Source organism: Scyliorhinus canicula, chromosome 3 (assembly GCF_902713615.1).
Source record: "Scyliorhinus canicula chromosome 3, sScyCan1.1, whole genome shotgun sequence".
Lineage (NCBI taxonomy): Eukaryota > Metazoa > Chordata > Chondrichthyes > Carcharhiniformes > Scyliorhinidae > Scyliorhinus > Scyliorhinus canicula.
This window is the reverse complement of record NC_052148.1, coordinates 124,676,974-124,689,814: the sequence shown is the minus strand read 5'-3', so window position 1 is coordinate 124,689,814 and position 12,841 is coordinate 124,676,974. Positions and strand designations below refer to the sequence as shown.

At 40.4% G+C, this 12,841-nt stretch overlaps 1 protein-coding gene across 2 annotated transcripts in view; it reads right to left on the bottom strand.

Annotated features, from left to right (window-relative positions):
- Positions 1-12,841, bottom strand: part of nfxl1 (nuclear transcription factor, X-box binding-like 1) — a 191,557-nt gene that overhangs the window by 132,680 nt on the left and 46,036 nt on the right. For both annotated transcript variants that reach the window (XR_005459994.1, XM_038791249.1), the window contains exon 11: positions 10,220-10,310. Coding sequence is in view for 1 of the 2 variants with exons in the window: in XM_038791249.1 (XP_038647177.1) it covers positions 10,220-10,310 (91 nt within the window). In the remaining variant the exon portion in view is untranslated. The remainder of the gene's footprint in view (positions 1-10,219; positions 10,311-12,841) is intronic.

Genomic DNA, 12,841 nt, shown 5'->3' with positions numbered 1-12,841 from the left:
TATCAAGAGAGACCGGATAGGCTGGGGTTGTTTTCCCTGAAGCAGAGAAGGCTGAGGGGCACCGGACTGAGGTCTATAAAATTATGAGGGATGTAGATAGGGTGGACAAGAAGGTACTTTTCCCCATAGTGGAGAGGTCAATAACCAGGAGGCATAGATTTAAGGTAAGGGGAAGGAGGTTTAGAGGAGATGCGAGAGAAACCTTTTTCACCCAGAGAGTGGTGGGAGTCTGGAACTCACTGCCTGAAAGAGTGGTAAAGGCAGGAACCCTGACAACAGTTTTAGATGAGCACTTGAAATGCCTCAGCAGACAGGCTACGGACCAAGAAAACTGGATTAGAATAGTTAGGTGCTTGATGGTTAGCGCAGACACAATGGGCTGAACGACCTCTTTCTGTGCTGTAAAACTCTATTGACTCTATGAGCCCAAAGTGACTTCTTCAGGGCTAAAGAGAATGAGAAATATGAAGGCTTATATATTGTATAAGAGGAGGTGGAGCAGATGGAACAAACTCGAAGGTCAGTGATAGTGAAAATAGGAGAGAATGCAACAAAGGTGTCTCGCCAAAAGACCAAGGAAGTGTTATTGGCAGCATGAAGGACTACGGAAGGTGCAAATAGTAAGGGAAGATCACAGAACGCGTTAATAGGAGAACAAAGAAATGTTCAGTGAAAGTAAAACTTCAAGGTCACAGATAGATGCTGTTACCACACTAGAAAGGGATGATGTACTTGAAGGTTCAAAGACCAATTAAGGAACAGAGGGCATATATTACAGGTCAGCAAAAAAATAGGCGAGAGGAGAAAAATGGCAGGCAAATTACAGAAAATGCAACGGGTACAGAGAAAGAACAACTGGGGACATCAATTAATCTAATGTATACCAGGAAAATATCTGTACAGGAGCAAAAGAGAATAATGTGAAATATGAAGAAAAAATTCCTTCTAACTAGGTTTCCAGGCCAATGAGGAAGGATGCATTGCTGGAACTAATTCTAGGGAAGCAGCTGGTGTAAGTGAGTATATTTGTACGTGGACGTTTTTAGTGATCACACTAAAGGCGAGTAAAAGTAAGGATATTTGTACGTGGGTGTTTTTAGTGATCACGTTATTAGATTTAGGATAGTTATGCAAAAAGAAGAAATGTCCGTAGTAACAAGTTGCAGCCATCATAAAAGAGTTTGTCTCCATTTTCAAAATGTATGATTTTTACAGTCCGCAACATTCAATATTCTACTGAACGTGACAATGAACTTAAAAAAGTATTTTATAAAATGTATGCGGGACCTTAAAGGAATACTCTAGAGTTAAGGGGATGAGTAAGATCTCAATGAAAAATGTATTTCCTCCCCCATTTCAGTTTGATAGGTGTGAAGAAGCAATTGAAAAATACCCAATCTGAATTCCATTCTCTCCTCCTGTGAACGGAATAAAGCATGGTGTACATCAATAGACAGTGGAAGGTAAGTGACATAGTGTCTTTCCTTGCTGCCACCCTACTGTTAGATGTGTTTACACATTTGTGTTATCAAAAGACTAACTCAACATTGCTAATGGGAAGCTTTCAGGGAATGTAGCTCAGATAGAGTGACAACCGCATCTCTCACCGCAACTCCCCACTGGGAATGCAACAGTGTTAAATTAGTCTTGCGACTTCCACAATAACAAGTTGAACATGTTATATTTATTATGAGGTTTTAGAAGGATAATTGCCATGACAAAATAATTTCAATCAAACATCAGCATTTTTATTCAGCACACAAAATTGGCTTCCTCTAATATTTAGTGTACTTGCCATTTATCCACATCTGATTTAGGTAAAAATCATTTATACTAAAGCTGTACAAGATCATTTTTCATTAGAAATAACCTTTTTCTCCTCTCAATCTGATTAAGGTAAGAAAAAGAGCAATGTTTAGAAATCAGCATATGAAAAGGTCACTAGAATTAACTAAAGTGAAGATAAAAACATAGAAAATGAAGAATGTGTTCTTTTGACAGATGCATTATAGAAATATGAAATTTACTACAAAGCCATTTTGTACAAGAATTATGGTCCACAAAAAGCTTTGCTGTTTCAATAGTGTATTTATTTGCTCTAAACAAATTATGCAATAAAAAATGTATAATGCAATAAAAATATGCATTTAATTGTGTATCTGCCCATGTAAAGCACAACACGATTTGTCTTTACAAGGCACTGCTGGTGTAGTACAGGGGCCAGGAATGAGCTAAGCAATCCCACAAACAACTATGCAGCCCTGCCTCATCCTGTGGTGAATGGTGATAGACAGTTAAACAACTATCTGGAGGAAGCAGTTCCACAAATATCCAGGTACTCACTGGTGAGGAAGCCCAGCCCAGCACAGCAGTGCAAAAGACAAGGTTGAAGTATTGGCAACATCTTAAGCCAGAAGTGCCATGGGGTCCTCCAGAGGACCACAGCATCACAGATGCCCACACTTCACCATTCCAAATCTCTCAATTTGACATTCCAGTTCTAGTACTAAGATATTTGTTCTAGAACTAACCATGCACTTAGCCAAGTTGTTCCAGTTAACCGACATTATTGGCATCTACCTGCTAATGTGAAAAATTGCCCATGTGTATCCTATGCACAACAAAGCAGGAGAAATCCAATCCAGCCATTTACCACCCCATCAGTCTACTCAGCAAAGTGATAGAAGATGTCAATTACACTTACACAGCAATAACTTATCTGCCCAGCAGTCTACATCCTTGAAGTCTCTCATTATTCTTCTCGTAACTCACAATACTTTGAAATTCTGGCCTGCACAAAGACTAGGTCATTAATATAGATTAAGAAAAGCAGTGGCCCTTTAGATCTGCCTGTGAACCCCACAATATATCCCCTCCTCCAGTGCAAAAAAGCTAATTCCTGTCACTCAGCTAACTTCATAACCATCCTGTCATTCGCATGGGCTTCAACTCTGCCGGCAAGCCTGTTAGGTGGGACTTCATCAAACTCTTTTTGTAAGTCCGTGCACACATCTCCATCACTTCCATATTAGCTTTTCCATATTTAGTCCAAACTTGTCCCAAATTATCATCTCTGTTCGACTACCAATGTTGAATTAACTAGCCTGTAGTTGTTGGGCTTCTCCTTGCACCATTTTTTGAATATGCACTTCACCAGTCCTCTGGCACCACCCCTGTATCCAAGAACGATTGAAAGATTACAGTCAGTGTAAGGGTTCCTCCTGCTTATTCTCCATTTCCCCTTTCTTTTATTTTTGCAGTTACATTTTAGATTCCATGGATGATTAATAGACCTGCCACTTGAAGACAAACAGGCTGTATCTTTAATTCAAACAGAAGAAAACGGAAGGATGTGTTGATTTAGACTTGTGATCGGAAACTGGCCAGCATCAGTGATGACTTAGTTTGATTGATTTGACTGATGGCCATTGAATTGTCCCAAAAGGCTAAGCTCTGCCTGATCCCACTGGAATGTTTTAGAGTCATGAGGTTCCACTTTTGATTCTGGCAGCTTGGATGAAGAGATCTAACCGACTCTCTCCAAAAAGATCTAACACATTTTCTCCAGAAGGCCAATGTGAGAGCTGATTCTCTCTCCAGCAAGTCTGTGTGTCATTCTCCTGAGCCTGCAGAGGCCTGAAGTCAAACCACAAGCTGAAAGCAAGAGTTGATGTAAAATAAAGTGCCTCTGCAGAAAGACAGAAGCCTGAAGGTCAACCTCGAGTTGAAGGTCCAGTTTGATGAGAAGTAAGGTGTCTCCAGAGAGCCTGCTGCCTGCGAGTACTGTATTTTCTAACCTACAGGGAACCTAAATGAATGATTCTACAGAGAAGACCATTGTTGCCTGTAAATCAGAGACTGTAATCAGGAAGCGTGCTGTGAAACAAAGACTTATTGTTTGACTTTCATCCTTATTATCTTTCATTCAATCCCCCCGACCCCCGCCCTGTTTCTTTATCGATCTTGTCCATGTGGGTAGAGAGGGGGGCAGTTACAGTGGGAGTGAGGGGTTAGGTGAAAGCTAACCAGTTGTATTCACTACATTTTTCCATGATAGTTCTTCTTATAAATAAACAGTAATTATGCTTAAACTTAAAAATCTGATGACCAACTATTGGGCAGCCAAGGGCCAAAGACTTTGGGTATTTAAGAATTATTAATTCACTTGTATTGTGGCTCCAAGACAAGTGGGGCTGGAATTGGCCACGCAATTGCCCAGGGTGTCGTGACTTCAGTGCCACCATTATTCCTTCGGACTATCTCACCTGCTCTTGGTGACTTATCAATCTGAAGTGCAGACAGCCTTTCCAATACCTCCAGTTTGTCAATTTTTACCATATTCAACATCTCAACTATTCCCTCCTTATGCCCTCCAACCTTGGCAGCATCTTCTTCCTCGGCAAAGACAGATGCAAATAATTAATTTAATACCTCAGCCATGCCCACTACCTCCATGTATTAAATCCCTTTTTGGCCTTACTCCTCCTGTTACCACCCCTTTGCTACTTCTATGCCTTTTTGATTCTCTTTCATGTTGTCTGCCAGTCTCTTCTCATACTTTCGTTGTTGCCCTTATTTCCTTTTTCACTTCCCCTTTGAACTTTCTATATTTAGCCTGGTTCTCAATTGTAATATCCGATTGTCCTTAAAGCGTAGATTTTAAATGTTGTGGCTAATTTAGGTTAGCTAGTTCCTTGGATGAGATCAGACGTCGCAGGTATTACAAAATCTCAGTTCGCTGTTAGGTTTCTGGTAACATTGACTTCTCAAACTGAGTAATACATTTGCTCTAAAAGAAAGGGAGTGGAACGGAACAGAGAACTTTCAACCGATCTCTTCTGTGGAGGTCTTTCTTGCTTCAGCCTTGCCTGTAATACTTCATCCATTGTGTATTTCCAAAGGGTTTTGGGTGGGTCTGTCCATGGCAGCCATTGTTGTAATATCCATTTGCATTTTAACGTCTCTTCCTGAGACAGTGACGTGTTTCAATGGGTCTTCAAATTAGAGGAAATGTCCCTCTCTTCGCACTCCCAAGGGCGTCTGGGTTGCTTTTTCACCTTCATTTTGAAGGTGGTCTTGCATTGTTCTGTCTTATTTTAAATTGTAAAACTTCTAGTCAGTTGAAAGTTGAAAAGTCAAAAAGTAATATTTTAAAAATTGAAGGGACATAGTCTCGTGATAAGTTGCTGCTCAAGCTCAGAGGAAATAGGGCCAGATAGTGACATTGACATTTCCTGCGAAAATGGTTGTTCAAGAAGCATTTTTATCTTAAGAAATTTTATCTTAAGAATTTCTTTATCTTATTACATTTTTGATCCAATTAAATATTTTTACTATGCCCTGAAGATAACATTATTTTGAAAAGATATCACTGGAAGGAAAACATTGATTCATTCAGATCAATCTTTAAAGCATGGGATTATATTTAACATAGTTTTTACCAGTTCTGTTTTGAATTAGTTCAGGTCATGTGGAATGAAAAGAATGCACACCAAATTACTATGGAACACTGCCTGCTGCTAACTGCATTGCAGTCATGATGACCTTGTTGTGTCTGCACCATTAGCCAAGCCTATTTGTGAGGTACAAATTATATCCCATCTACATTGGAACAAGAAACACACTTTCCTTGTATGTGTGTAGAGGATGCTGTTTCTTTTTATAAAAACTTTAAGTCTGGAGCTTGTTAATCCCAAGAAAAGTATATTCAAACATGCGCGTTATAATCAATGACAGGCTTTTGGAAATTACACGAAATGAGAAACAGACACAATGACACACAAACTTTAGCTTACCAAACTCTTTCACCCAAATGGTTTGTAAATAGAATTTCCTTGCGTTTCAGCATGTTTATTTTCAAATGCATTATTTTTATACGAAATTAGATACATCATCAGCACTCTTATTTCACCATTTTTCCTCAAAAAATAGGGTGAAAACAAAGAGACAAAAGTAAAATAAAGTGCCTTGAAGCATGGAATCAGAAACGGGAACCCTAATGCAAATTCAATTCTTGAAAATTATGATGGATTTCATCCAGGAAATAGAAGCAGGATGAAGTTATTGAGAAATTTATTCTGTTGCTCCATCATACAATCAGAACACAAACTCCATTTTCCTACTTTTGCATCACATCCCTCAGTACTCTTGTACACCACAAATCTATTGATTCCAGTATTAAACAAATTAGCTGAATATGAATAAGTGTCTAACTCCTTCAGGAGAGCCATTACCAATGTGACTGGATGAACAGTCTCTTTCTGTGAAATTCTATGATTAACTTAAAAACTTAAAACAAACAAAACTTTTGTTTTTCTATTATGCAAGGTATTTGTTATGTATCTGGGAACCAATTCTTGCTCGGTCTGTCTCACATGATATGTAGCGACGTCAGCAGAATGTTTGCGCTGGCTTTGAACAGATCATCATCTTGATTGTATGAGCAACACCCTTAATAAACCTCTCACCATGTTTTACATGAATCCAGGGTTTGGGCATCTCCAAGAGAAAGAGAAAAATAGCAAGAGAAAAAAAACTGGTGACAAGGATCAAGGCCAAAAGAATCACTGGAAAGAAGATTTCTCGAGTAGCTATGGGACGGCATCAGGAGCAAAGATTTGCGGCACTCAACTCGCGCACACACGGGTTAACAAAAGTATTCGACAGCAACTGTAAGGAAGACAGACAGTTGGGGAAGACTTGCTTGCGTCGGAGTGTGGTGTGGGTTGCGGGGACTGCGTACATGACGGGAACGGGGATTTCAAAGTCTGCTGACTCTGCACGGGCCACCACCCGGGCAAAAAGTCAAAACATACTCAGGCAAAAAATTCCTAGTTGCTTGTGCCATACTATCCAACAGCCAGAAGGGAGGAAATATAAACTCTAGGAACTGGGATACAAAAATGGTGTGAAAAACATGTGCTAGGAATGCATTTGATGAGGATAATGAAACTTGGAATTCATATTAGGAAAGATTTCAATTGTTTTTAAGAGCTAATCAGACACTGGAGAACCAAAAGGTCGCAACATTTCTCAGCTCAGTTGGCTGTAAAACGTTTATGCTGCAGGACCTTGTTCACCCAGCAAAACCAGGAGACAAGTCCTTCAGTGAATTAATAAAAATTTTAAAGGGAAAATATTTTGGTTCCACCACTATAGTCAGGAAGAAGATAAAACCATTTTACAGTTCATAGTTTCCTAGATTTTGTGAATTTGGCATAAGACTTGATGTCATCAGGCTGGTTTGCAGGTTATGCAGTGAAGCTATTCAGAGGAAGCTGCTTACTGTAAGTGACAACTCTAAAAGCTGCTGTGGAGGTTACCACATCTATGGAGCTTGCTACAAGAGAAGCTTCACAGGTAGAGGGCGGGAGCAAAAATCCAGAAAATGGATCTCTCAAGGAACAGGGCTGCAAAGGTGTAACCATGCCATCTTTTTACACCAGTGGGAAACTCAGTGGGAAATGTTGGGAGTAAATCGAATACATGCAAGAACTGTGGCAAGAAGGATCATACTGCCAAGGTATGTTGGACTCAGAAAATCTCTTCTACACCAAGGAAGTGCAAAAAAAAACAAGTAAACAATCTAGTCAGGTCTACAAATTAATGGATGAATCTCAAACACGGGCAAAACAGCTCGTCCCAGGCAGGGACGAGGTGTTTTCCCCGTGTCTAGGTGGGATTCCTCCGGGTGCTCCGGTTTCCACCCACAATCCAAAGATGTGCCGGTTAGGTGAATTGCCCATGCTAAACTTCCTTTAGTGTCTAAATAGGTGGGATGGGATTACGGGGATAGGGTGGAGGTGTGGGCTTGGGTAGGGTGCTCTTTCCTCGGGCCGGTGCAGACTCGATGGGCCGAATGGCCTCCTTCGGCACTGTAAATTCTATGATCATGCAAAAGTCAGCGAAATCAAACTACTGCAAGAGCTTAAGCCAAGTGTCTTATCAATGCTGGGCAACCAACGACGCTTTTGGGCATATCCAAAACTTGAAAGTCATGAAAGAAAAATAGAAGTGGACACAAGCACAGCTGTTTTGTTAAGACTCAAGATAATTTATCAAAAAAATATTTAAAAGCATCTGCTTTTAAAACGGACAATTGTGATCCTAAGGTCATGCACTGAAGAGGTCTTACCATTAAAATGATGAATTATGGTGAAAGTAGAAGCAAATGGACGGACGGTAAAGTTGTATCTTCATGTTGCCCATGCACACTTTCCTGCTTTATTTGGCAGAACATGTATGCTAAGATTAGGTTTAGCTGGGAAACAGTCAATCAATTTGTGGATTCAAAGAGCAACTTGCAACAACTTCTGAAGAAATATGAGAAGGTGTTTGAAGATTCACTGGGCTCTATGACTGGAGTTGAGCTGCACCTAAATTTCTCAAAGCTAGAACTGTACCACAGGCCATCGGGCTTAAAGTTGGAGAAGAACTAGAAAGATTAGTAAAGCCAGGAGTCATTGAACCTGTTGCTATAAGAGATTGGGCTAAACCAATCATTCTTGTAGCAAAATGAGGTGGCTCAGTGAGAATATGTGGAAATTTTAAAACTATTATTAACCCAGTTTTGTGTGTAGATCATTATCCACTGCTGCGGATTGAAGAATTGTTTGCTAGACTTTTCTGGAGGGCAGACATGCAGTAAGATTTTTCATAGACATATCTGAAGATGAACGAGGCTACCTAATCTCACACACTACTCACCATCATAGCGCACAAAGGTCTGTTTTGTTACATAATATCTGTGCCTTTTCTTTTTCAAAGATCTAGGGATCAAATTCTAGGTGGGCTGAATGGAGTGCAATGTTATTTAGATGACATACTGATCACCGGTTCAAGTGAACGGGAACATTTGTGATTCTTACTCCGTGCTAAGGAACACTCCATCATTACATCCTTGGGAATCGATGACTCGACCATGGCAGAGAATATGCCCCACTGGAGGGCACATGATATTAGTGATTGTGGACATGCACGCAATGGCCAGAAGTCGTGATAATGAAGTCAACAAGGACTGAGCAAACCATTGAAAAACTAGACAAAATATTCGCAAGATTTCAAACACTGGAGCAGACAGTCAGTGATAATGGTGCACAGTTTACTTCAAAGGAGTTTAGGGCTATTTAAAAGGGAATGACATACACCATATCAAGTCAGCTGCACATCATCCAGCAACAAATGGATTGACCAAACTATCTGTGCAGTGATTAAAGTATTCTATCAAAGCGTTGAAGGACCAGGGGACATTAGCACGAAGAATAAACTTGTTTCTAATATCTTATTGGAGCAAGGTAAATGCTACCATGCAAAGTTCACCGGCAATGTTGTTATTTAAAAGAAACTACGAACAGTTGATTTGTTAACTCCATCTGTTACTTCAGAAATTGTCAGATGATAAACACTACTTACTAGGAAAGAGAAAATCTTTAAAAGTAGAGTATTTAACCAGGGAGAGAGCATGGTATCTAGGAAGATACACCAATGAGAAATGGGTACCAGCTAGGATCTGAGAAAAGACAAATCTAATATTATACACCGTACAGACGGATGAAGGAAGAGTTTGGCGACGTCATAATGATCAGTTACTTTCCACACAAAGTGAGTTTGCAGAAACAGCTTAAGAGGTTCTATATTTAGAAGATCTAGAGAACTGTGTTTTGGAATGGAGACCAAACACAGTGACAAGTTCAGATTTGGTTTCCGAGGACTTTTCAATCCTATAGTGACAGATACTGAAATATCTTCTCAAGAAACACGATCTACAGAAAGAAATGAGGGCATTTCTGAAATTGCATGTAGCCAAGTTTAAGAACGTCAAATTCTATCAAAAAGGAATAGATGTCTACCACAGAGATCGAATTGTGTAAATGTGTAGAAATAACCTATCAGGGGATCTGCTGTATAAGTGTTAATTGTCATTGCACATGGATGTTATGTATCCGGGTGGACATACTTGGTCACTCTGCATCACATGATGTGTCGTGCCATCAGCAGTATTTGCACAGCTTTGGGCAAATCGCTATCTTGATTGTATAAGCAACACACTTAAAGAATTTAACAACGCGGAAAGAGACCCTTCGGCCCATCGTGTCCGCACTCATCAGGTTTCACAAGAATCCAGAGTGTGGCCGCCTCCATACTTTTTCCAGATCTCCATACAACAAAGAAATATCATAGTTTTAATGTTAAAAACACATTTTAAATGAGTGAAAATTACCTCTGTGACAGGCTGATGGGCATTTGTGGTTTCTACAACCAAGAGTTCGACTACAGTTTTGATCACATGGAGGACAATTCCCAGAGCAGCACTGAAAGCAAAGAATATCGGTGGATTACTACAGTGAAAAAAGTGTTCATACTGTCAACTCAAGACAAGAAATTCTTTAGATGAAATTACATCTTCAAACTACTACTCATCACAAAGACAAGTCTCTAATATAACTTACAATTCTTAGCTTTAACTTAAATTGGTTTGCCTTGAAGGCATTAGACTGAAAATATGACAACTAGTGGTACACCTTGACCCTAAGGACCATGTATTATCGTACAAAAGCAACGCTCGACTGGTAGTTATCCATGTTTATACAAGTACATCCCCACATGAAATTGTATGTTTAAAAATAAGCTGTTTTAGGCAATTAAAATCCCGACACCTTTCGGTTTTGTTTTGAAACAAACAAGTAGACTTCATGGTTATCCATGCAACCTGAACAGTTTGTCAACTCATATCAATACAAATAGAGTAGATCATACTATAAGTTACCTTGTGTTCCACTGCACCAGCTGTGGCTCAGTTACAGCACCCATTCACATTCAAGGAAATTAAAGTTGGAGAGAATAGTGCACTTTTACAAGTTCTATTAAAAAACAGTTCATCATTCACAAGTGAGCTTGTTTTGGAGAAGGCACACAGTAATGCTGAATGGAAGGTCTTCCTCATTCAGGAAATGTGGTTTATGTGAATTCAACAGCCAAACGCATTATCATAGTTTAGCATAGAATTTACAATGCAGAAGGAGCCATTCGGCCCATCGAGTCTGTACTTGCCCTTGGATAGAGCACCCAACCCAAGCCCACGGCCCCATCGTATCCCTGTAACCCAGTAACCCCACCTAACCTTTTTGGACACTAAGGGCAATTATCATGGGCAATCCACCTAACCCGCACAGCTTTGGACTGTGGGAGGAAACCGGAGCACCCGGGAGGAAACCCACACACACTTGGGGAGAACGTGCAGACTCCGCACAGACAGTCCCGTCCAATGAAGGCAAGCATTCCATATGCTTTCTTGACTACCTTGTCCACTTGTGTTGCCACTTTCAACGATCTGTGGATCTGCGGACACAGATCTCTGACTTTCTATATTCCTAAAAGTTTTGCCATTACGATATATTTCCCCTCTTTGTTAGACCTACCAAAATGCATTACCACACATTTGTCTGGAATAAACTCCATTTGCCATTTCTCTGCCCAAGTCTCCAACCTATCTATGTCCTGCTGTATCATCTAACAATCCTCAACACTATCTGCCACTCCACCAACCTTGGTGTCATCCGCAAACTTACTAATCAGACCAGCTACATTTTCCTCCAAATCGTCTATATATACTACAAACAACAGAGGCCCCAGCACAGATCCCTGTGGAACATCGTTAGTCACAACCTTCCATTCAGAAAAACTTCTACTGCTACCCTTTGCCTTCCATGACCGAGCCAGTTCCCGCCACCTCACCTCTGATCCCGTATGACTTCATCTTTTGTACCAGTTTGCCATGAGGCACCTTGTCAAAGGCTTTACTGAAGTCCACGTAAACAACATCCACCGTCCCTCACCAATCATCTTTGTTACCTCAAAAAACTTGATCAAGTGAATGAAGCACGACCTCCCTTTCACAAAACCATGCTGTCTATTGCTAATGAGTCCACTAGTTTCCAAATGGGTATAAATCCTGTTCCTAAGAATTCTCTCCAATAATTTACCCACCGACGAGAAGCTCACCGGCCTAGTTTCCTGGATTATCCCTGCTGCCGTTCTTAAACAGCAGTACCACATTGGCTAGTCTCCAGTCCTATGGGATCTCACCTGCAGCCAATGAGGACACAAAGATATCAGTCAAGGCCCCAGCAATTTCCTCCCTTGCTTCCCTCAAAATTCTGGGGTAAATCCCATCCGACCCAGACCTATCTACCTTAATGTCTTTTAAACACTCAATACCTCCCTCTTTTTGATGTCAACATGACTCAGACTGTCCACACACCCAAGCCAAGATTCATATTCCAAAGTCCTTTTCTTTGGTGAACACTGGTGCAAAGTACTAATTTAGTACCTCACCCATTTCCACTGGCTCAACACACAGATTCCCCCCACTGTCTTTAAATGGTCCAATACTTTCCCTGGCCACCCTCTTGTTTATTACATGTGAATAAAAAGCTTTGGGATTCATCTTAATCCTACTTGCCAAGGACTTTTCATGACCCCTCCTAATTTATCACTTCAGTACCTTCCTATTTTCTTTATACTCAAAGATTTTGACTGTCCCCACCCTTCTAGACCATACAAAAGTCTCCTTTTTCTTTTTGACAAGGTTCATCCAGGGCTCCCTAAACTTCACATACTTATCCTTCGTTCTCTCAGGAACTTGACTTCCCTGAATCCTAATCAACTGTCACTTGAAAGACTTCCATATGACAATGTTGATTTACCCTCCAACAGCTGCACTCAATCCAAATTCTTCAATTCCTATCTAATGTTATCTTAATTTGCCTTTCCCCAGTTTAGCACCTTAACCCTCATCTCTATCCAAAAGTACCCTAAAGCTTACTGAATTGTGGTCACTACT